We start from the raw sequence: 26,732 nt of genomic DNA on the forward strand, positions 1-26,732 counted from the left end.
TTTTGTGAAAGTTATTTCCCTTGAATAAAATTTTGGTATTTGGATTTTCAAATGGGAGATAATTTGTTGCTTAACTTTACATTCATTTCAAATTCCTGCACCTTAGATTGACCGCTTACATATAAATACAACTTTAAGTTATTACTTGCTATTGTAACAATTATATAGAACTCAAGTTCTAAACAAAATAGTTTGGTAGTTTTATTTTAGCAATATTAAGTTGAAAAACAAATACCTCAGTAGCCGTTATAGATTGCAATACTAAATGTTAGTAGACATATAGTCGTAAATTTAACATCTAATTAATTGTCTTTTCATATTTTCACCCTCTCCTAAAGGATTCATATAAAACAATTTTAGGCTGAAATCTATATTATTTACAACCTTTTATTTTTCATAAACCAAAAAATCGTTACAAAATCATACAATATAGGCAGTTTACAATTATAACTAAAGACAGTCAAGCTTAAAACAGGTAAGTTTCGTTTTGGAACTCACCTTGGGAGGACTGCAGAGAGCCTAACACTACAAGAACTTTTTTTGATTCAGTGTTTTTTTTTTCAGACTTTTTTTTCTCCCGGAAGCATTTACAATTTTCTAAAGGGGGAGGGAGGGGGGGGGGGGGCTATGTCGTAATGTACAAAGTAGACTCGTGCACTTAGCAACAATTTCAATAAAATGTGTTTACGCTTTCTAACTGGAATTGAGACGAAGTAGGCAAGTAAAATTTGATTTTTATGTCTACTTATAACGTGTATGCAATTGATAATAAATTAATGTCACTTATAATTGATTGTTTTCTGATATATATATATATATATATATATATATATATATATATATATATATATATATATGTTTTAGTAATTAACTTTTGTGAAAGGGGGCGTTTTATTAAGTTTTGCCTGAGGCGCTAAATAACCTGGCGCCGGAACTGCTTAAATCTTAACCCTAGCCCTAATCAGTTTAAAAATGGTTGATAACCCTACTCTTTATTGTAAACGACTGGTTATTTGGGCCTTTTTTAAATCCAGTTTAAAAATTGCTGCCAGTAATGTGGAATAATCATATAGTTAAATTAGTTAAGAATAACCTAACCTTTTAACCCTTCCTTTACCAGCACCTATATTCATATTGTAGACACCCAACAATTTAGCCCTGCTTTAATTATAACTCTCATCAATTTAAACATCGTTGCCGGTTATATGGAATAATTGCATAGTTATTTTATTTAGGTATAAGTATAACCTAGCGTCCTAACCCTCTAACCCTAACATAACAAGTAGTTTTTGGCCCTCCCTTCAATCTTAAAACTAACCCTAACTCTTTTAAAAATGTTACCGGTGATGTGGAATTGTCGTATAGGTAAATTAGTTCAGTATACTCCAACATCCTAACCCTACCCTGACCACTGCCTATATTGTATTGTAGAGAACTAGCTTTTAGTCCAGATTTTAATCCTAACCAGTTTAAGTAGTGTTGTAGGTGATGTCCTAACTCTACCCTAACCACTGCCTATATTGTAGAGAACTAGATCTAGCTGATTTTAATCCTAACCAGTTTAAAAAGTGTCGCAGGTGATGGCCTAACCCAACCCTGACCACTGCCTATATTGTAGAGAACTAGCTGATTCTAATCCTAACCAGTTTAATGAGTGTCGCAGGTGATGTCATAACCCTACCTCGACCACTGCCTATATTGTAGAGAACTGATTTTAATCCTAACCAGTTTAAAAAGTGTCGCAGGTGATGTCCTAACACCCTACCCTGACGACTGCCTATATTGTAGAGAACTAACTGATTTTAATCCTAACCAGTTTAATGAGTGTCGCAGGTGATGGCCTAACCCTACCCTGACCACTGCCTATATTGTAGAGAACTAGCTGATTTTAATCCTAACCAGTTTAAGAAATGTTACAGTTGATGTCCTAACCCTACCCTGACCACTGCCTATATTGTAGAGAACTAACTGATTTTAATCCTAACCAGTTTAAAAAGGTGTCGCGGTTGATGTCCTAACCCTACCCTGACCACTGCCTATATTGTAGAGAACTAGCTGATTCTAATCCTAACCAGTTTAATGAGTGTCGCAGGTGATTGCCTAACCCTACCCTGACCACTGCCTATATTGTAGAGAACTAACTGATTTTAATCCTAACCAGTTTAAGAAGTGTCGCAGGTGATGGCCTAACCCTAGCCTGACTAGGTTTCAACTTATGTTGGAAACAGTTCACACCCGGTCCTGGGACGGTGTGGTCGAACAGTAGAGCGTTCGACTGCAAACTCGATGGTCTAACCTTAAGGAAAGTAAAGGTGACTGGGAATAAAGCTTATAGCACTATCTATTTATATTCCGGGGTCGCTGAAATAGGTGAACTCTACTTCACCTGTCCCACGGACCGTAAGGCTCGAAACGGTACTTCAACACAGTCATAACATCAAAACATACTTTAGGGAACAGGAGCCATTTTGTTTTCTATACGACAATCTTAGAATCAACAAACTTAGTTATGATCAATACAGTTAAATTGTTTTAACCGGAATGTTTGTTTTTTTAACGTGGCGAAATAGTTCACGTAACGTACGTGATCGAGCGAGAATTCGAAGCGTGTAATGTCAAGAGAAAAGTCTAAAACTTACTAGAGTGACCCGGTCTAGTTTGAAGTAAGCCAGTCGGTCAGCTGAAGGTGTACGGCATGGAAGTGACGTCACTCGGTTGCTGCGCTTTTAGGCACCAGTGCGCATCGTGCGATTCGTGTTCAGTGTGCATTATTGATAAGTTGCTAGCATCATTGATTATTAGATGAGGGCTTTTCGTTTATCTTCTGTGTAACAGAAAAAACTATATTATCTATTTTAATAAAATTAAATAATTATAAACCTATATTTAGTAAACAGAAACCTTAACTGCAAACATTATATTACCGAGGTTACTCTTCGTAACCTCGCACACTATAGGGCAGTTGAAGTAGAGTCCTTCTGTTTCTGTCATCTTGACATATCAAGTAATTTTGAAGTCAGTTATATGACCAACCGTCTTTACTTTTACGAAGTCGGGAGCCCATCATAGGTAGGCAAATTCATTGACTTCCTACGGGAATAAATTTTAATTAATGTATTCATGTTTTATTTTATATCTTGCCAAATTTCGTGTTTAAGTTATAAGCTTACTTCAGTTGCTTATAAAAAGTTGTTTTAATTTTTTAAATTTTCACATACAGATCCATGTTATTTAGCTTTAAAATGTGTCTATTTCTTAAATGTAGTTTAGATGGACTGCTGAACGAAACAGGGATCTTTCCACATGAGTCCCTTGGAAGCTTTAGATCTCGCCAACCAAAAAAAAAATTATAAAAATAGGATATGAAACTTGTAATTTTAGATTGTAGTAAAGAGAGTGAAATCGAGACATGTCAGTAATAATTTGCATGAAAAAGTCTGTATTTGGGTACCTTGAACATTAACCCTCGATTTCGGGTGCGTGCATTAAATTTGAGCGGCAAAACATGACGGGGCTTAAATTTTCGCCAGTGCAATTGGTGCCTTAGTGGCGGGGCTTATCTGGAAAAGACCCGAGTGTCGTCCTCATTGTCCTCCATTCCACTGTCTCCAGTACCTCTGCCAGTATCGAACCCGTCCAATCAACTGTCTTCTACATCCCCAGTGCCTCTGCCAGTATCGAACCCGTCCATTTCACTGTCTTCTACATCCCCAGTACCTCTGCCAGAATCGAACCCGTCCATTCCACTGTCTTCTACATTCCCAGTGACTCTGCCAGTATCGAACCCGTCCATTCCACTGTCTTCTACATCCCCAGTACCTCTGCCAGAATCGAACCCGTCCATTCCACTGTCTTCTACATTCCCAGTGACTCTGCCAGTATCGAACCCATCCATTCAACTGCCTTCTACATCCCCAGTGCCTCTGCCAGTATCGAACCCGTCCATTCAAAATGTCTTTTTATTTTGTCATTCATCCGCCTCTTTAGTTTATCTGGTTCTTCTTCTTCGTTCGTAATTCTTGTGTTGGAACACAAAATTAAGTATGCGTGTCAACTTGTTATGCGACATATAGGCTGTTTACTTTGATTTCAGCCTGCTTTTCTTTTTCAAGAACAAACTACAAGGCTGCACTTGTTTGATTTTGGAGTTGCTGTCACCAGCTATCAAGCCTCATCTGTCCGAGGGTTCGAACTCGAGACTGCTCAGTTTATCAACCATGTGCTTTACCGACTTGACGACACCGACCTCAGGATCTTTGACATGTCCGTACAATTAAGTTTACGTTTTGTTTAAATTATTGTCAGCAGTTCATTATGCTAGCCTTTTCCTATATGGACTATGTCATGGGTAACGTTTTTTGTAATACTTTTTTTGTGTTTGTAATTACATCAGTTTATTATCATCATTTATTCATCTTGCGTTGCTATGGTTACTTTTTAAATTAGTGGCTGTTCGTCTCCATGTCTGACCATAGTTTGTGTCTCTGTATATTTAAACTAGCCCCCTGCTTTTTTGACTGATGTTTGTATTTTGAATTCATTCCTCGTCCACGCTTCTGTCGTTTTGCTTTAGTGATTTTATTTTTCTTTGTGATGGCTCAAAACTTGCGAGCGAAATTTCAACCATTTACACCAAACGCATTTTTAAAAAAAACCGTAAGATGTTTCATTTATTGTTTAAAGTTAAAGCATCTTCAACATCAATGTAATAGTTTTTATTTTACTGTTTTGTGCTATAAAACATGGAATTTAAAGTAATATTTCATTAAAAAAAACAATATTGGAAATATTACTTTTCTTTAATTCTTTATATTTTTGTGTAAATGTGATTTTCTAATGTTGCTGTCACAGACTGTATTATTATGTATCCTTGTTATATTGTGTTTTGCATGAATGAAGAGTACCTGGCTAGCGGAAGGACTGTCTGAGCGATCGTCATGTGTTTTTTCATGCTTTTGGGTGAGATCGCTCATGTACGTAAGGGGAGAGAAAGTAGTGAATAAAAGGGAGAGCAAAAAGGTGAACGGGTGTTGTGTGCTAGAACTTGAACCTGAGGACTGTGGCTGTGAATGTAGGATGTTACTACGACACTTTGTTTCTTGACTGTGATTGTACTTATACCAGTTGTGACCATGGATTTACTATGGATCTATTAATTCTCTGTACAAAGTGTAAATAAAGTTATTGTTTCACAACTACTGTTGCTCGTATGAGTATATTGAAGAACCCACAATAACAACAAAGAATTCATGTTGTTACATATGGTGTCAGAAGTGGAGGCAATAAAGTGATGTTGCTACATTGTATTACTGTTACTTATGATGTCACAAGTGGTTGAAGAATTGGTGCTACATATGTCAGAAATGGAGATATTACAGTCTGTGGTCTTCCACTGTTTACCAAGTACGTCAAGTTCTTGAAAGTCATCTATCTACACTCAAGTCAGAAGGGTTGCTGTAGTCAAGTCAGACGTTTTGTTCAAGTCAAGTCATCAACGTGATAATTTTTATCACCTTATTTCGATATTGTCTCACCAATGTCGAGTAAATATCGTCTGTGTGTTTTTTCTGTTTGGATTTAGCCGATCAAGTCTTAGTGTTTCTTTTCTACTGTTTGGATTTAGCTGTTCAAGTTTTTTCTATATGGATTAGCTGTTCAAGTTTTTCTACTGTTTGGATTTAGCAGATCAAGTTTATTTTTGTAACTGTTCCTAAACTGTTCCTAAAGATGTCTTATCTAAAACTGGACAAATTTCTACTCTGTAACAGGCTACTAGAACTATTTTGAATTTTTTTCAACTTTTTGGAATCAACAAAGTGAACTATTTTTTGGAATTCTATGAACTTTTCTTGGATTACTAGATGTCTCTAATCAACTGAACAAAGCCAGAATACAAGAAAGGGTATTGTAAATTAATTAACATTTATCTATTGTCAACTAATGAATTTATATTTTATGTCATAAATAGAAAATATATCAAAATGTTATGTTTTGAAGAATATCTAGCACTAGCGAGGGCGCAAGGCATTAAGAAGATGAAGAAGCAGATAGCCTGGGCAAACACTCGATTTGACCGAGACATAGAAAAAGCATTAGAAGCATGGGACGAAGAAAATGAACAACCCAGACTAGCTCATGGAAATGTATTGAGAGAACTAGATGATGTGATAGAAATAGTGTGTAATAAATCAAGAGGTATTACAGAAATGCAAGAAGAAGAAAAAATGTCAGATGGAGATAAAGTAGAGGAGACTGTACAACCAAAAGGAAAGAGAAAAAAAAGAAACAGAAAACAGAGAGCAGATAATAGGGCTGAAACTATGGAAAAACAAGTAGGCCTACATGAACTAGCATATGAACAAGAACTATTAGAAATGAAAGCTACAACAGACACAAATGAACCAAAATTAGAAAGTGAACAGACAGAATTTAAAGCAGAACTTGAAGAAGTAAATATTGGCAACCTTTGGAATGAAGAACAAAGTAACATAGTCCAGGAAGTATTGAAACCCAAGGATAAAACAGAGGTTGAAGTTAATAATGATTTAAAGGTGACAGATACATTAGAATGTCTTAAGATTGACTCTTTATTGAATGATACGCAGGTACACGAGAATATTACTGAAAGTTGTATCATAAGTCCATCAGAGAATGGCAGTCAACAAGAAACAAGTCCATCAGAGAATGGTAGTCAAAATGATTTAATAAGCCCATCAGTGAATGGCAGTGATGATTTAATAAGTCCATCGGAGAATGGCAGGAATCATGATGAACTAATGATGATTAATGAATCAGTGAACTTAATAAGCCACAATGAAGAAAACGTACCTATTGAGGAGTTACTTAGAAATCTGGAGTCAAACTATAAAGAAGATATATTAGAACTCAAGAATAAATTTAACAAAGAAATGGAGAAATTAACCCAGAAATTTATGTGTGAACTAGAATCAATAAAGAAGCACAAGGAAGTTAAGAAAGATGAAACAATATCCACAAACTACAATGTCAATAAATTACAAACTGACAGTAAAAGAAATTTAGCAAACTATGATTACAGTCAACATGTTAATAAGAATGTCATTAATGTCATTAATGCACAGAATGAAAGAAAAAGAAATTTAGCAAACAGTCAACATGTTTATAAGAAGCCAAAATCTAGATGTTTTTACTGCGGAAAAACAGGTCATTACCAAAATCAATGTTGGCATAGGTTGGCAAATCAGAGAAGAAACAATTATGTACACAGAAAGTCATGTGAGAAATACAGTAATTTAAGGAATAATGTATCAAGTTCAAATCAGAATAACAAAAGTGTGAATAGGTATACTAATGGAAGTTACCGACGCAACACATATTATGAGAGGCCAAAGCAATGCCATAATATTTATATTGAGTTGGTTGATGAACCAAACCAACATACACAAAGCAAGATAACCACTGACGTTGTTCAGAAACCAGAGGAGAATATTAAAACAAATGAAGTAACACAAGTTACACGAAATCTAGGAAATGATTATGGTAGCACAGCTAAAAGCTACAATTTGAGGGAGAGATGGCATACAGGTCATCGTCAACTGCACGAGAACGATTACTCATGCTATAGAGGATGCTAAGATAAATTATCAATTGACAGTTTATTAATATTATACAGTCTGTAACTGTAATACATAAATATCAAATAATGTGTTTGAGTAAACATAAATTGTGTACTATATCTAAAGATTGTAAACTGTATTATGTTAAACCTATTCTATACTATTAATTAACAGTGAATAAAGTAAATCAAGTAAAAGTTAGAGACTATTTATTCCGCATAACAATAAGACGGAAGCCTCAATGATGAATTGTATTAGTCGATACCTGTGAAAGGCAAGAATGTTGTTGTGTTGTGACCTAGATATGACTGAAATGGGTCGACTAGGGGAGACAACAAAGTATATTACTCATGCGTGGTAATAACATACCTTGATGATAAGGAAGTTTTTTTTACCACATAGGATATAGTTATTTAAATTATGAGTTGAATTAAGTCTTTGATAATTTCAACTATGTATTATGTTTGGTAATAAGGTCATGTACCAGACTGGTTTGGTAATTTATTAAACTCATTTGTCTTGTTTATACTACAATTATTGGGTAATTGAAATATTTTTTCCTCCTATGTGAATGTATATTGATGCATTAAATATTAAATATAATGCTTGTACATTTAAAGTTTTTGTTCAAAACACTGACATATTTTAATTATCACTGATATAGTCACTACATACTGTTGTATTTGTATGCACTATACATTTATGACTACAAGTGCTTAGTCTAAAATGAATATATTTTACTCTACTTTGAGTTGTACACAATTTTTTGTTGTCTGGCACATGATCCTGCCCTACCAATACTGTATTTATAAATTTTGTTGTCTGGCACATGATCCTGCCCTACTAATATTGTATTTATAAATTTTGTTACACAAAATTTTATTCGAAGGGGGGACGTGTCACAGACTGTATTATTATGTATCCTTATTATATTGTGTTTTGCATGAATGAAGAGTACCTGGCTAGCGGAAGGACTGTCTGAGCGATCGTCATGTGTTTTTTCATGCTTTTGGGTGAGATCGCTCATGTACGTAAGGGGAGAGAAAGTAGTGAATAAAAGGGAGAGCAAAAAGGTGAACGGGTGTTGTGTGCTAGAACTTGAACCTGAGGACTGTGGCTGTGAATGTAGGATGTTACTACGACACTTTGTTTCTTGACTGTGATTGTACTTATACCAGTTGTGACCATGGATTTACTATGGATCTATTAATTCTCTGTACAAAGTGTAAATAAAGTTATTGTTTCACAACTACTGTTGCTCGTATGAGTATATTGAAGAACCCACAATAACAACAAAGAATTCATGTTGTTACAGTTGCTTAAACTGTATACGTGTATCGATAACACAGCAATCTTCACCTTAGCAATACACGCTTCTGATTATAATTATTTCATGTTTTATTCGTATTCATTTACTTAACTAATTATAATAAACTTGATGTTTCGACCCCAGGACTTCGTCAAAATAAAAATAAAACTGCTAAATTTGTTTTGCTCCACTCTTTAAATTTTTAAATTAAGCTGCAAGAACACGAGATGTGAAATTAGTTGAATGATTTTTTTTCGGGATTATCTGGAATGTTTTGAAAGATTTTAAAAGTTTTATGCTAATGTATCCCAAAAAAAAAAAATTCCTACATAAGCCAATATATGTATATTTTAAAAATCTAATGGTGTCTAGCGTATAGTAATATTAATTGTTTAAACAATTTAACGAATAAAAATACAAACAAATATTTAAACACAAAAAAGTGGGCAGAGACAGGGAATAACACAGGTTAAAATCATGACTAGCTCTTTATTTTACACAAAGCAAAATAAACCTTTCTTTAAGAACAGCACGACACAAAAAAATGTTGAATTTCATGGAACATAATTCAATCTGATCATAGTAATTTAACAAGTAAAAAAATAAATTTAACCTACTTTCTAAACGCTATTTTAAATCTAACTTATGTAGTTCTCTGTACAAATTAAAACATAGGCGCATACCCTATGGCGCTATTATAGCCCTAACGCTAACGCTAATCCTACCGTATATATGCCGTAAGAATTTAGCCTCACATTAACCTAGTAACAATAATGAATAAACAAAACAACTCCATAGGATGCTATATTGTAGAGCTTGCAGGTAATACGAAGATTTTTCGTAAACAAACACATTTCCAAAAGGGGAGAAAACCCATGGTTATCAGTAGTTATCCATAACGGTGACATGGTCTTGTAAAAAGCGTAACATATAGCATGGACCAGCTGTTGGAAATTAGACAAAATATTTGTAATCTTACCGAAATCATCACACCACCAAATTCTCACAAGAAAACTGAATTTAATCTAATATAAGCCTAAACCAAACCCTAACTCTATACACAAACCTAATCCTGACTTGTTATCGAAGTACGGCTTCCAGATATACATACCTACAGGTAACTTCCGTGTAAGGGTAGGTGTGTCAGTGACAATATCAAGTCACTGATGGACAATGTAACTGATGTTACAAACTTTGTGACAATGTCCGTAAATTATTGATATTTACATGGCCATTATCAATGAAAGTGGCAATGACATTGTCAACGATCTGGTCAATGGTTGTCAAATGACAGGTCAGTGATATGACAATATTATAAAGCCATGACGCCAGTTATAACCATAACATCATTATAATTTACAGTCTTCAAAGGGGTTTCAATAGTTTTCATCCACATTTAAATATGTGGATAAGTCAATGACTACTTCTGATAATTCAGTGGATAAGTGATAATGTTAGTTATAATGGACCATGTTAGTCGTTTACTCAAAACTTTGAACTGATTCATTCAAGCTGAAAGATTATAGCACAATATCCGTGTCGGATGCTTTAGTAAGACACATATTCTAGAGCTACAATGCGTATTTCAATCTAAGTAGTTATTGTGTCTTAAAACTAATACGTGACTGGTTTCGTTGGAAAATCCGTGGCACTAGCCCAACACTAATCCTAGCAGTTTTCCGGAACAAGACATAAAACCTCATCCTAAACTTAACTCAAACTATAATCATAATCCAAGAAGCAAACCAGACCAAAACAATGACCCTTAATAACCAGATCTCAAGCCATAAACATTACCCTAACCATAGTTACACCTAGCCATACACACAACACTAGACTAGACAGTTGCCTTAATCCTAACACTAACATTGACACCGGTGCGAAAAACAAAACAAAAACTGAAAAACGTATTTGACTCGGTTCTTCAATATTTTAAATTGTGTACAGTGGTTTTAATATCATCTTAATTAATGTGAACTTATAATAATTGTTCTTCATTGAGATAACTCGTCCTTGCAAGCAACTGTAAACAAACCGTATCTCACACGTTTACCTCCCTTCAGATTCTAAATTCTACGGTGAGATATTCATCGCTTCCCTCCCTTGGGTTGGAGTTCTTACAAGAAGAAAATTTGCTCTTTCGTGGCTTTAAAGCTAACTGCTGATGTATTTAAAACTACAGTTAGATTTAAAAACCACTGCGATGTTACATTATATTGAAAATGTGAGACTTTTTAAAGTTGCAGTAATTAAAATTATTACGGTTATTGAATGTTAATTAATTAATTAAAATTCAAAAATATGTACGTGGTGACAAAGATAGGACTCATCTAATTAAGCAACATGTTTAGCTTGCGGTATTCATACTCAAAAAACATTACGATACCAGATACCATAATCGAATAAATGACAATACCAGATTCGAATCCGTTTCTAGAATCCATTACGATACCAGAACCATGAAAATATCAATTTAAAGATTTATTGAAATTTTTTTAGCGCAATTTCCATTCTGGAGAATTGCGTTTATTAACTCGTCATTTCTGGGAATGGATGGATGGATGGATGAATGTGTGTCCGGGCTTTAAGTCGTATCTCCTCCTCAACGAAGCAATATCGATGAATAGTTCCAAAAGCAATTATGTTAAGCAAGTTACGAGAATGAGCATAGGCCATAAAAATTCCGGGTTTCTTTCATGTATTTCCCGGAAAAGCCAAAATACCTCGAAAAAATTCAGTTTTTGGTCCATATCTCGGCAACCAGACCACTTAGCGACTTGAAACATGTACCAATCGATTCCTGTCATAATTTAGAACAATATTGCCGAAGAAAGTTTTCAAAAATATTCTCTCGTTCGGTCACAAATTTTAAAATTACATAAACACCTACAAACCGATTGTTCTTCTAGCTTGAACGCACCCCAACATTATACGTCAGAGCTATTTTTAGATAACATAAGGAAATTGCGCACAAATGTCACTAGACTTTTTTAATTAACTTGTTTTAATGTTAAACGAAAATTGATAAATTTCAATGTGCGAAAAATTGAACTCTATATAAATAAAATCACATTAAATTATTTTGTCATTAATCATTGGCATACAAACGAAAAAATCACATAAAGTGATAGATATTCAATGACTGAACAATCACCTCACACAAATAAATAAATTGTATTAAAACAAATCACAGTCCACCAAAATTCTTCTTACACCTGTGTATGGAAAGCAAAACGTATCACTTTTTACAATTCTAATAGTTTATGGAAAGCAAAAAGTATCACTTTTTACAAAACTAGTAGTATTAATGTACAAATTTCAATGCGGCATCACTGATATTTTAAAAAAAAAACATTTCACACCTTAATTTTTAAATAGTTTACAACTTCATGCTATACAAATTATGTCTTTCTATGCCACCAGTTGTACCATTTACATAGTGCCTAATTAGCACCGACAAAAAGCCATTTTAGTTTTTCAATGTAAATTCAATAAATTAATACACCTTTTGTTTCTGTTAACAATTAGTAAACACAGATAGGGTTAAAAAAACATGGGTGTTATAAGCAAATATTACAAATGTTTATAAACACTGAAAAAGATGGTATCTTTTTGTGAAAGAACAAGTTAAATTTTTTTTTTAGAAATAGAAGTTTGAACTTCAGGAATTATAAACATAGGTTGTTTTTGTTTTAAATTTAGTATCATTTAATTAAAAAGAAAAAGATAAATTAAAGACTTGTAAAGTTGGTTTTCTATTAGAAAAAAAAAGTTTGTACTTCAAGAATTATAATCACACATTTTGGAGTTTAATTTTTTTATCTTTAAATTAGAAGAAAAATGTTAATTAGACCACTTAAGTTGATCTTATTTTAGAGATAAAATTTTGTGCTTTAAGAGGTATAAACATATAGGTTATTTTTTTAAAATATATTGTCATTTAATTAAAAAGGGAAAAAATAATGAAAGACCCCTTAACAAACAAGCAATACAGTAAAAAAAAGAGAAGAAAATGGGTTTAAATTTTAGAAGTGGTTACAAAATTGGTGAGAAGTGATTGGGGTATGTTAGAGAATAATATTTATCCAAGCTCTTTTTTTAAATTATTAACAGGTGTTCTACTTGATTTACCGGACATTAGTCACCAATACACCATACAACAAATGTCTGTTAAAAAAATGAATAAAAAACATTTTTTTCAGTGGCTAGCTTTAGCTCAACGTCGTTAAGTTTAAAATCGAATTAAAGGGAGACGATTTTTAAAATAACCAAAATAGCAACACGCATCATAATAACACAAGCTGAGATTCTGAACAATATAAAAAACACCAGATATACGCTATGTATATATATATATATATATATATATATATATATATATATATATATATATATATATATATATATATATATTCCCACATTAAATTTCTGTGGAAAAAAATGTAATTTAAATTGGACATACTATATTTAGTATGTTTAAATATCTCAACGAGAGCTCTAAAATGCTTTTTTTACTCTAAATATCATCGACAACTACATTTTTATGTACATACTAATACAAATACTATTTTCGGTTTGTATAACCAGCACAGTATCAGCAAATATCAATAACATGTGATTGTCTATATACTTCTAGTCAAGTAAGATAAAGCTAATTACGGAGTGACAAGGAAGATAACAGAGATAAAACACACAAAATGTTTTTTTTTTAAAATAGTATCACTATCGTAGACAGGGCTGAGCAGGAATCAACATTTCGAGTATTAGAATAAATTATAAAATTCATATTTAAAGTAATTTGAAATACACGCACATAACAAAACGCATAGGTGAATATGTAAAACATAACACGTTCTTTCTTTACACACGCTTAAAATTTTTTCCAGATTCAACATTGGAGCAATCTCGACATGTTTACATGTTTATCTTTAACTAGCACATTATTGTCTATTTCACATCACGATCTTTCATTCATAAGATGAATGATTAATGTCATGTGATCGATCATGTGACGAAAAAAGCATCACGTCTTATGAAGATTCCCTTGCTGGCCAAGCTTCTTGCTCTGCTCCTGAAGCTTGTCTCTCAGCTCATGCAATGTCCCCAGCAGCGCTTCCTTCCTGTGGTTCTCAAAGTCCCGCTGTAGTTGCATCTTCTCCTGCTTGCGAGTTAGTTCGTCCTGCTGAGCCTCCTGGATCTTCCGGTAAACCTTGTCCTTCTCGCGACGTAACGAGATTACCCTTGCGGCGAGAGTTCGCGTCGAGTCGTCGAGTTCAGCGATTTCGTCGGGTGCTATTGGTGCTCTGTCGATCTGATTAGGCGTCAAAGTGCAAGATGGGGGAGAAGATCTTAATGAAGGTGATTTAGGTTTTAAATTTGATAAACTTGAACGATCGTGTTTGTTGAGACAAGAGTGACTTACTCGAGGTAGGGTACTCACGTTATCATTGAGTGAGTTCTTCCCTACTTCAGCTTGTGGAATATCTTTAGGTAGGTCTAAGAAACCATAACAAGTAACCACAGTCGTATCGTCGTGAGCTTTATCTGACTGCGAAAGGGATTCTTCCGGAACTTTATGACTAGGTTTTTTACATTTTTGTTTTTTACCTGAGTGAGTGGTTGAGGGCGAGAGAGACGGGGATGATGTGGATGAGCCGTGTTTTGTCGCCGTGGGTGTTGTGGTTATGGGCGTGTTCACGTCAAAGCACATGTTGATCTGCTCTGTGCTTGACATATCAACAGGTCCCACGCCAGGAACTAGGAACAGCGGTCGTTTTAAATGCGAACGTCTGAGAGGTGCGTCTTTCAAGAACTCAAGGTAATCCGCTTTATCTACACTGTTTGTAAAAGCTCCTGTAGATTTACTTGGGGCGTTTGCGTGGCCGGAACTCATCTTTCTCTCCACTCCATTTGTCATCAACTTATCTACAGCTGATTGTTCTTGACTGTGTGAATTAGAACATTTCTTCAACTGTTCATTGTTCGGAATAGCAGGTACATTAACGTAATCGTGGTGTACAAATTTACCCTGGCATGAATTGTCTTGTAAAGATTTCTCTAAAGATTTCGTGTTTTTATTTTCTCCAGTTTCAGCGTCTTTCAGTGTTTTCTTGCCTGTCTGTGATTCTTCCAGCGGGTTCAAGTCGCAAACAGTCCCATCGGACCCACTAGAAGTTAGTGTTGAGTCTGAACTACTGGATGGGTTTCGTTTCGCTTCAGCAGCGGGTTGTACAGGTTTCTGATCGTAAATCTGCTGAAAGATCTCTTGAAATTGTAACTCTATATTTGAAAACAACTGGTTAACTTTCGCTTGTGGTATTGATCTAAGGATTTTGTTTTCTTGAAGTGAGTTTGAAGGCTCTAAAATGTTGCCTCGGGAATAAGAATTAATACCAGTAGGATTTTCGGGATATAAAGTTGGTTTGAAATTTGAATCAAAGTTTTTAGAGTTTCTTGGCGTTTTTTCACTGGAGCTAGAGCGGTTCGAACCTTCGACATATGAAAGTCTTTCTGACGCGGCTTTTTCTTCCAGCTCTCCTGCTAGGAAAAGCGTGTCTTCATCCATGAGGATTTGACTGTCTCGAGTTAGGCTGGAGTATCCTGTGTCTGCGGAACCTTGCATGTTGCCAGTGAGTAACCAAATTCTTGTGGATTCTGCAGGATCAATGGCATTATCCTCGTAGCTGGCCAGACTGTCCACCTCATCCCACCTCGAGAACTCCTCATCAAACTCCGTCTGCACGCACGCGTCGTTCATTTCAAAACTTGCATCGTTGATCTCGTTGTCCAGCTTCTCCACGTTACAGTCCATGAGACTTGTATTCTCTGACGTCATTTCCACCGTGCTCTGAGATATGCTCACGGAGTCGGCGTCGTCGAGTTTAACAAAGAGTTCTTCGTTTCCTAGCAACAGTTCTGGGGTGTTATTTTCATGCTTGACGCATGCACCGGTATCGTTTCTGTCTAACGTGGAACTTCTCTGCTCGAATATCACAGTATCCTGACTGCTACACATGGAGAAGTTCCCGTCACACTGCCAATTCTCTGTTGGCGATTCCACGCACTCAATCGCGGGGATATTTCTTGGAAAATCGAACTCCTCCCTCGGTTTTAAGCTATCGTTTGCAGATATTGGTTTTTCAATATCGTTGAGATTCTTACAAGCTTTGCTTGAAGATTCTGTCGTCTTTAAGATGCAAGGTCTTGTAATTCTTTTGGCTGATGTATCTGTTGGGTCTGAATATCTATATCCTGGGTTACTAAGAGATGCAGTTTGTTTTATTTTAGATGCGTGTTCGTGCATCGATACCCGAGAACCCATTACGATACCAGATCCGTGGAAGTATCGATGCGAAGGTTGAAAAGGAGTGTCCAAGCGTTCATTGACCATTAAGGATGGGGCTTTATCGTTTTTTGAGCTTTGAGTATCGATTTTACACTTTGGAAGGGGAGATCCGATTTTTTTAGTAGAAGCTAAACTGTAAATTGAATGGTCGTGTTCGGTGTAAGACGTGTTATCCACATCCGATTCAGACACATTAGCGGAGCTGTCTTCTTCGAATGAGTTCTTTTTATTTTTGTGGCCGCTTGAGTGATTTTTGGAGGTGAACGGGTTGAAAGAAATCTTATAAAAAGGTGATTTGCTTTTCTGTGATTTGTTTACTTGTTTAGCCGAAACCAATTTTGTTGACGAGTTTTTGGTTGGCTTTTTAGACAAATCCACGCAAAGAACTTGTTGATCTTCGTATCCCATACTTAAATTTTTCTGGGATTTCGGCATGGATAAGCAATCCATGGCTTCTGTTTTGGAATCTGGCTGTCCACCAGGGGTCAATGTCTCATCTCCATCACTGGATCCTAACCCACCGATTCCAGAATCAGGACTGTACGCGTTTTGAACCTGCATCTCCGATTTCAAAAACCCAGTCGTTGTTTTTCTAGCAATACTTCCGTTTTCTTCATCTGTTAGTAGTTCTTGTATTGAAGCTTGACCATCCTCTTGTGATACGGAAACACTTTCTAAAGTAGAATCCAACATGTCCTCGTACTCAAAGCTAATGTTATTGGCCAGCTGTTCAATGTTATCGGCAATTATCACGAATTCGGAATTAGGGGATACTATCGACGTGGGTCTTTGTTTAGGAGCTGTCGTGTTTAAATCGTTTAAAGGTGTTGTGGGGGTGGATCCTTTAGGTTGAAATTCATTTAACGCTATTTTATCTTGGCACCACCAGGAGGAAGCTCGGAGCGCGGCTGGAGAATTAGATGACCTGTTTAAGCTGAAGGTCGTTTTAATATCGTTTGGGGTCAATGACCTATGGCGTTGGATATTAACTTGGTTAATGGTAGATGATTCTTTCCAGGTTTTTAAACCAGCGGAGCCTGTTCTTTGGTACTCAAACGAAGCAGAACGAGGAAATCGCGATGCAAGTTCGTCAATGTAGGCGATGTCTTCGCTGGATTCTCGTAATTCCGGATGTTGTTCGCTGCGTCTTCCACCGGATAATGACGGCTGAGGGGAGGGCAGCCAGGGGTTGGTTTTAATTCTTGACCTGGACCGGTGAACTTTGTTTCTGGGGAGATCCGATTCGTATCCCGAGAGAGACGCAGAATCAAACCCGGTGAGGTCGACCTCTCTACCGCACGAGCCTTCGCGGGATCCTCCATACAAGCGAGAGGAGCAGCTCTCCACGGAACATTCTCGAACTCGGGATCTCTCGTAGCCCGTGGTTATAGATCCCTTGGCGTCGTATCTCGGAACAACCGGGCTTACGATATTCTGAGCGTCGTTATCGGAGTACCACGTTTTGTCACATTTATCACCCGAAATAACGTCTTTGTTTTCTTTAGAACGGGAAAACCCTTTCAGCCCTTTCCTTTTCGGTTTGACCGGTCTTTTGTCCGATTGTTTCCTGTCTGTTGAAGAGACGCTAGCTTCGGGGTACGGGCAAACAGAACAGCGAATGTTTTCGGTACTAACTGGTTTATCGGCAGCGTCCTTTGTTGATCGGTAGCCGTGTTTTCTCATCCCTTTAAAGGAGGCGAAAGATTTTCTAAAAAATCCGGGTTCCGGTTTGACAATACCTTCTGGCTTGTAGTTTGGGAGATAGACGATCCCACATGCGTTGGGCCCCATCTCCTGCTGGTTCTGCACCAGCGGAGACATCGGCTTGCTGTGGACGTGATGGTGATGGTGATGGTGGTGGTTGTGGCGATGGTAGTGACAATGGTAATGCTGTTCTTGGGTCAGGTGGTACGGCTCGACCCCTGACTCGGAGATGGACGACATCTGAGAACAGGAACCGTTGAAATCGGAAACGGCCATTCGGGAATCGTAACTCCGGGACATCAACATCAGCTGAGACGAAAAACCTTCGGCGCTTCGGGACGTTACCACCCCTTGCGAAGATGTGTACGTTGATGCCAGCATCCGGGTGCTTTCAACAGCCTTGACCTCTAGCCCACGGTACAAGGCATTGCCACGCCAGCTGGCCTCGGAGATGCCTTGAGCCTCCAACATCCGGTCACGAGATTCGCCCCGTGACGCAAAATGGTTGGCGTTCTTGTCGAGGCCGGTGCTGTTCCTTGTCGGTTCCGGGCCTGCGATAACTCCGTTACTACCGGAAGTAACCGCCGCGCCATTTCCTGGAGCGGGTGTTGTCTTCTTCTTTCTGCCTCGTACCCTGGGCAAGGAGTTCGCTACTAAATCTCTGAGCTTCATGTCTATCACAAGATTTGATCCAACTTCTGCTCAAATTAATTTCCTACCAAACTCTAACTATCTGTTGGCTGTTTCTGATGTCCAAATTCATTTTCAGAAACTCTTGAATACATTCCAAGCATCGCTTGTAAGACTGTCTTGTACACAAGCATGAATTGTAAGCTCTATAGTGTTGTAGGAAGGAGATCTTGTGAGAGCACACAGTTAGAAGAATCCAGTACGTTTGCTTGAATTGCTCCTGGGTGGAAAGTCTGAAATGAGACAATAATACAATATAAATATGTATGTATGTATATATATATATATATATATATATATATATATATATATATATATATATATATATATATATATATTTATATATTTATATATATATATATATATATATTCGAGTGTGTGTGTGTGTGTGTGTGTGTGTGCGTGTTTGTAAATGTATTAACTTACCAGGGAAAAGACATTTTGAAAAATCACACAACGAAAACAGATTATTAGCAATTAAAAGCATATAATTCAAGCACGATATAAGACAGGACATAATGAGAAAAACGGATGTAGATAGACGTGTATCAACTATTCTTACATTATAATTTGTAATAATATTATTTACATCGATTTTCTCTGGGAAGGTTTGGGGGGGGGGGGGGGGGAACTACTGATGTAATATGAAAAGAAAAGACGTACTTCTATCTAATCAATACCCCAACAGCGGCTGTACCCAATTAATATCCAGGAACGATAATCAGCTTTTGATGTCTACACGACTAATTTAATAACCACCGAACACTAATTGCGTGGAAAACATAACAGGCAAAACAACTTTGTTTTTTTTTTCCTCTTTTCGCGTTTCTTGGCAACAACTGGTCCACATTTCACTTTATCAATCATGCATGACCTCACAAACAACACTCCTAGTCACCCCCTCCCCTTTTTTCCCCAAAAATAAAACCAAAAAAAACCCTTCATCGTAATGATTTTATAACCACTGATAAAATTAGATCTTAAGATTTCGACGAGTTTTTTCCCCTTGATCTAAATATAGCCCTGGCTACTGATCGTAAGAACAGAGAGAAGGGGAGGGTGAGTACGATGTTTTTGTAACGTGTTTAGCAGTGGTGAACTTAACAGTGATGGGCAGATGGTAAACAGGTAGACGAGAGAGATTCCAGACTTCTGCTAGCGTAAGGTACACTACGTCTTGCTACTGTGCTTACAGTTACTCGCACACCACTAAAAAACTTGATCGAGTTCTTAGATTTTTTTTCCTGCTGTATTTTCAACATTAAAAATGCACTGTTTTTAAGCCAAACACGTTTTTATTTAGTAGTTTTTTTTTCTTCTTATAGGATAGGTTTAACTTTCCAGTGAAGCTTTCTGTACAATACATGATCTAAACGTGATTGCGTTTTTGAATATTTTTTTCCTGCTGTATTTTCAACATCAAAATGCACTGTTTTTAAGCCAAACACTTTTTTATTTAGTTGTTTGGTTGTTTTTTTTTCATAGAGGGTAGGTTTAGCTTTCAAGTGACGCTTTCTATACAATACAGGATCTAATATTAGATGAGTAGAAAAGACTATGAAGGTGATTTGTTTTCTTTGGCGGTAAATCAGTTACTTTGGATAAAATAACACAAGACATACATGTGGTTTAAGCTACATTGAAGTAGCTTATAACATAAGGTATATGTATGTTATCCAGCCCTTGTATTGGTACTATAATACCAAATGATTGAAGTAGCTTATAACATATGGTACTTGTATGTTATCTAGACTGTTGCATTGGTACAATTATACAAAATGATCCATTATATTGAAGTAGCTTATATGAATGTCATCTTGACTTTTGCATGGTTTCAATTGTACATAATGATCCGTTATATTGAAGTAGCTTATAACATAATGTACATGTATGTTATCTAGACTTTTGCATTGGTACACAAAATGATGCATTAGATTGAAGAATCTTATAGAAAAGTTACATGTATGTTATCTGGAGTTCTCCATTGGTACGATTGTACAAAACGATGCATTATACCTAAACAATAACGCCACTATCAAATTTTTAATAACTTAGATTAAAAAAAACTAACAAAGGAGGCTTGGATGTGGGGTGAAGATTTATCAGAGGATGATCTTAGGTCTCGAACCCGAGTACTTCACGATTGTAAGTTAACATTCTATCACTAGACCACGCCAACTTTTAATTCAAACACCCCAACCCACTGATGACGTGTACTATCCATACCGAGGCTGTGAGACCTAGGGTGACTTTTGTTTACTTGTACAAGGGCCGCCGCCCTGCCTCGTCATATCCCCTATGTTTACATTACGGTAATTTCCTGTTGAACGCAATCAGCCCGGAACTCCGCCCCACTCTTTGTGTTTTTGTTGATGTTTAGATGACAGTTACCTCCCCTCTACCAGCAAGAATCTCAGCCCATCTTTCTACTCAAGCACTTAATTATTTAGATTCACCAGAATATTCTCTCTTCCACCCTTAGCCGTAATGCAACATATACACGAAATAGTTCCCGGGCTCTTCCAAGAGCTCCATCACATTCCGAACGAGGCGTCGAACTGCAGAAATAGCTGATCAATATCTTTGATCTCCGCATTCAACTGAATGTTTGCCGACAGTTTGACGACAGATGTTGGCCGGATGTGGCCGTGAAGTGAGTGCATTTGTCACCCTCGGGAGAGCCGGAATATTCCGGTCGGATAAATCCTGTGGGAAATTTGTGTTTTCTTCATTCAATCTGATCCAAACTTGAATTGTTGAATAAATTTACACTCACATCGAATTGAAAATGAACGAATATTTACCATGTCCGTTCATTAAAGATACTGAGATAGAACGGAATTCTTACAGTCTGTATTTAAAAGTAAAATAACGACGCATTTACACTTCGTATATTAACTGAATGGAACGGCATGTACTTGCGGAAGACAGTTAGACTGCTAATACGAAAGTCTCGAGTTCGAATCCAGGTTCGAATCAGTTGAACGTCCCTGAGTCCATCCAGCTCTGATGGGTACTTAACTTACGTTAGGGAACGCAAAGGCGGCTAGGCAAAGTGAGGTCTCTGAAACATATAAATTCTACTTTACCTGCCCCATGTGTCTTGGACACGAACGGGAAAAGATGATAATGATAGCTGAAGTAGAGTTAATGTATGTCTTTAACGCCAAGGTAGGACGGTTCATTGGGGTCAGCTGTACTCCCACTAGCTTATACCTACACCTTGAGCAGGAAAACCGAACATATTAGCAGTCGTGTGCTCTACTACTTGACCACCGTATCGCAGTATTAGTACCACTTAACACCATACAAACAATGTGTCTGGTGTACTCAGATTAGAAACAGATCCAATGTCGGGGTTAGAAAGAAGGAAGTTCTCAATGTTCTTTTGACCACTATACGATGTCACTTCCATAACTCCCCTCCCCTTGTATCCCTCAAAATAAAAAAAAAAGCTATTTTTACTACCACCCACACAAACCGCTTCTTTGAGAACTGATATTAAATTGTCATTGTGAAAGACACTTTCAAAGCACATTAAATCTATTTGCTTTATGAACATTTGGCACTGCGGGTTAGTATTACAAATTTATGTGTATTTTTCCCATCTTTATGTGCTTATTTTCTACTGATGCAGTATATTGTCATCACCAGCGTGTCTATATTCATTTAGCAAATTTATTATTTCAAGAAATTTGACTGCTACTTGCCCTAACACTTATCCCTAATCCAGCCCATCTAAGACACTTTAACCCGTGGAGTATTTTAGAAATTTGATTGCTACTTGCCCTAACACTAAACCATAATCATGTAATTTACATTTGAGAATGACCTTACAACAACACTACCGAAATAACTACTTTAGTAACCAAAAGCTCTGGAGTCTTTCGCGAAATTAAAAAAAAAGAAATCTCCATCGCTCTAACAGGTCACCAAAATGAAACCCTCAACACTTGAGTTGTCAAATAAAATAGGCATCGAGTTCTCTTTCTCCCGCCTCATGCGACAGGGAGGGAGGGGATGATTTTAATCATTAACATCACGCCCCGCCCTACCCGTCCCTCCCCTCCCATCATCCTACTGCCCATCTCATTCACAAAATACTTTCTAATGATCGACAAAATGCCACCAACCTGCCCCTTCACATGTTATTCCAATAGCTCTCTCGGTTAAATTATTTTTAAAAGCCATCTCGCTTGGTCTAAATTTAGAACCGGGAATATTTTTTTTCCTAATGAAGCCTCCTCGTTTCAAAAGGATTCTTTATATTCAGGTTTGGTATCGATATCGCTAAAAGCCGAGATTATTTCAGATTCGGTTACAACCAAAATGGTTGCCGTGAGTCATTGAAATTTTGTAATAAATAAAAAAAACTATATTCGGCTGTTCCGGATTAAAAACAGACATTGCGGCAATAGAAATAATACAGATGATATCACAAAACTTCAATTGTATTCATCGAATAAAAGCGTCAAGGACAGTTTATTTTTAGACGTGTGTTAAGCCGGAGCAAGCATTCACCTCGGCGCTGTTAGCTGAGCATTGAGACTTTGAAGTAGAAATGACAAGGTGTGACATTAAGCGGTTGAAGTAAGCGGACATAATGTGACAAAGTAGACTTAAAAAGTTCAAATAAATGGGTATAGACCATAATGGGACAACGTTTAGTAATGTGTGACGAAATATGTCACTGTGTGACAAAGTGTGAGCTAAGAAGTTTAAATAAGCGGGTATAGTGTGACAACGTTTGGTAATGTGTGACGAAATATGAAATAATGTGACAAAGTGACATTTTTGCTGTGCCAGTAATCGGGAATAAAAATGGGACAAAGATGGTATGTGACAAAAAAAGTATGAAAATGTGTTACGTAACACGTTCGAATAAGTCGTCACAGAGTGACTTACATTGGCAATGTGTTACAAAAATGTGACACTGTGTGACAAAATATGACATTGCATGACAAAATGTGACATTGTGTAACTAAATGTGACACTGTGTGACAAAATGTGACATTGTGTGACAAAATGTGACACTGTGTGACAAAATGTGACATTGCATGACAAAATCTGACATTGTGTGACGAAGCATGACCAAAGGATGAATAAAACAGATGGTCCATTGCTAGTATGATAAAACAAGAGTCTATTTTTCTTTGATTAAAGTTTTAACGAGTCCAACTATACGTTGCAAAACAGCTGGGGCTAGGGTACGGCTGTTTATAGTATGCGTTAGAACGGATCAGGGATAAAGTGACAATTTGTGACGTCTGGAGGTAGAATACTTGTGACACTATGTTACACTATGTAAAATTGATACATTTAAAAAAAAATAGGGCATTGGCATGTATTAGTAGTTCAAACCCGTAGGGGTTCTTGAGTTTACCCAGCTCTAATGAGTACCTGACTCACATAATCGAAAGTAAAAACAGCTGTGTATACTGTTGAGTACATTATTCCTTCATACGCCGAGGTCACAAAAACATGTGTACTCTGCTTCATCTACCCCCATTGATCCCCTGGTACAATATGTTAACTTGTATGTGTTAGGGTTGGGTCAACACTACAACTGTTTCTTCCAGACATTTTTCTCTGAGGGGTGGGGGGTACTTGATATTTTCGGGGGGGGGGGGGGCGGTCTACATTTTTCGGGGGACGGGACACTAGTAAAAGTGTATGTTTACTATATAAATTATATCTTGTTCGGGAGGGGGGGGGTAGAATTTTACTCCCCCCCCCCCCCCAAGAGATGCCTGGAAGAAACTCTGAACACTACGTTAACACTACGTAAAGCTTTAATCTTAGCACAAGACGGACCCACAATCCACCTCGCTCTCTCCCCACCCCGCTCGTATAATGATAAAAACCTTTGCCCACGTGAGAAAGAACATTCCATTCATATTTGATAAAAATAATACAGTGTTATCAATCGGGCTATCCGGCTGGCTCCTTTAATCCATCATTACAGGGGCATGTGAGGGGTGGGGGTGAGGGAGGGGGGATGGAATTTTATTTCTTTTTTCTTTAAAAAGAAAAAAAAATATTTATTTTTTTGGATGGATGAAAAAAAACGAAACAAAACAACAACGTGTGTTGATAAAATATGCATGGTATTTAGGGAGCAAATCATGAGATGGCTTTTTGTGTTGTTGTTATTCATGACGAAATGGGGGGGGGGGGTAGAGGGGGGGGGTGAATTAACTCTCAAAAAGGAATATAGGTCAAGTTAATATCCGACACGTATAAAAATATTTTTTATGTGGAATATTCTGGAATAATTTTTTTCATGGAATATTCTGGAATATTTTTTTTCTTTTCTCGAACCTAAAGGATGTGCATGAAATTGATTTATGTGTCCACCAAACTAGACATCTTGATGTGCGGCCACACACCGCTTCCACCCCCCCCCCCTTCTCCCGTTTATTATAATTTTCCTTACACATTCATGCAAACGACGATGAATCATCGGCCATAGCCGTCCGGTCCTCGGCCTAATGGCCATTTCCTTTCTAACGACTTTCGCTGGCAGATTCATAACGAGGCCAGCTTTAAAGCTGGACAGTACTGGTTGAATATCCAGGCTGGACGCTAAATGCGAAATGTCCGGACCGAACACTGAATATCCGGATGTTGATTATCGGAATAGAGTAATGCTTCAATCTTAATGTGTATAAATGACGAATATTAGATATGGCCCTCTAAATTAGAGTATAAGGAATGATCGATAAATATAAACTATCTGGACTGGCCAATTAGTAAAGCATAATTATGTGGTCTGATCAATTAATGAAGTATATAATCTTGCTAAATATCATAAGCGATTAATTATTCATGCATTTCAGGATTGGATTAATTAATTACAAAATCTAGAGTGAAAAATGATTAATCAATATCGACACTGTTTATTAATTGTTCAAAAACTCCGGAATGGTAAATATACTGATTCATTTTTTTTAAAAACATAATGAAATAAACCGGGAGTGATCTCCCCTAAACTTTCTCGAATATTCTTATATAAAATAACAGGGGATGGAAACTCGGGCTATAGACATGATTTTTAATCCATTTTAAATACTTAAAGTTTTAAAAATAGAATAAAATCTCGTAGACAAATTAATTGCACACCAAGTGAACGCAAATAAAAAAGCGCATAATAGTGCTCAATATTATTAGTACTTTTAAAATTTACATTAGTTTTTTGAGAAATCGAAAGTAGCGTAAATTACTACTTCCAGTCAACGGAAATTACTCACAATTTAACAGAAGGTAGAGAATTAGCTCTTTTACTTACATGTGAAATTTCATTTATCTATCTGAAATAGTACTCAAGTTATAGGCTTTTAAAAAATTCAAAGTAGGAAAAGTACCACTTCCGGTTATCGGAAATCGCTCAAAAGTTGATACGGATCTACGATTTTGATAAAATACTTATATATGAAATTTCATCAACCTAGCTGTAACGGTACTCAAGTTATCGTGTTTACACACGGACAGACACACACACAGACACACACACACACAGACATACGGACAAGATTGCAAAATTATGTTTTTCCGTATCAGTGAGGTGTAAAACGTCGAGATTTGTAAAAATCTTGATTTTTTTTTTTGCACGATTACAATACTTTCTCTATACTACGTATATACGAGAAAGTAAAAAAGAGGAATATATATGTTTATTTTAGAATATTAGTAAAATGAATCTAAGAAACGTTTTTATTTATTTATTTTTGTGCAATTTTTTTATATGTCTAAATATAATCAAAAAAGAAAAATAAACTATTGTTACGTACAATTTTATAATGAACTTTTGTTTAGGTTCAAGTTCAAATGTAAACATAATATTTCTTCAAGCGTGACACAATCGCCATTTAAATATTTACATAACATAATTGAAATAAAATTGATTCCATTATGTACACTAAAATGTATTCTATGATGGAAAAAGGGGCTATACCTCCAAAGCTGAAGCAAAATAGAAGATGCGCGTAAAATAAAAACGAAGCTTTGAAAGATAATTTTTTTATCCTTAATGCAATTTATGAAATTAAAACAACAGCTGAAATGTTTCTTAATGGCAAGTTTCCTGCGT

The 26,732-nt window shown here is 36.5% G+C and overlaps 2 protein-coding genes across 3 annotated transcripts in view; both read right to left on the minus strand.

Moving 5' to 3' along the window:
- LOC131955229 (uncharacterized) overlaps positions 1–2,731 on the minus strand; it is a 37,948-nt gene extending 35,217 nt beyond the window's left edge. Inside the window, exon 1 of the mRNA XM_059319251.1 lies at positions 2,640–2,731. The gene's annotated coding sequence lies outside the window, so the exon portion shown is untranslated. The remainder of the gene's footprint in view (positions 1–2,639) is intronic.
- Positions 2,732–13,316: 10,585 nt separating this feature from the next.
- Positions 13,317–26,732, minus strand: part of LOC131955184 (uncharacterized) — a 43,668-nt gene continuing 30,252 nt past the window's right edge. For both annotated transcript variants that reach the window (XM_059319197.1, XM_059319196.1), the window contains exon 3: positions 13,317–18,876. In XM_059319197.1, coding sequence (XP_059175180.1) covers positions 13,928–18,625 — 4,698 coding nt within the window. In that variant the 5' untranslated portion in view covers positions 18,626–18,876 and the 3' untranslated portion in view covers positions 13,317–13,927. The remainder of the gene's footprint in view (positions 18,877–26,732) is intronic.

This window comes from Physella acuta, unplaced genomic scaffold (genome assembly GCF_028476545.2).
Source record: "Physella acuta isolate Inbredline_101_S28 unplaced genomic scaffold, ASM2847654v3 ptg001058l, whole genome shotgun sequence".
NCBI lineage: Eukaryota > Metazoa > Mollusca > Gastropoda > Physidae > Physella > Physella acuta.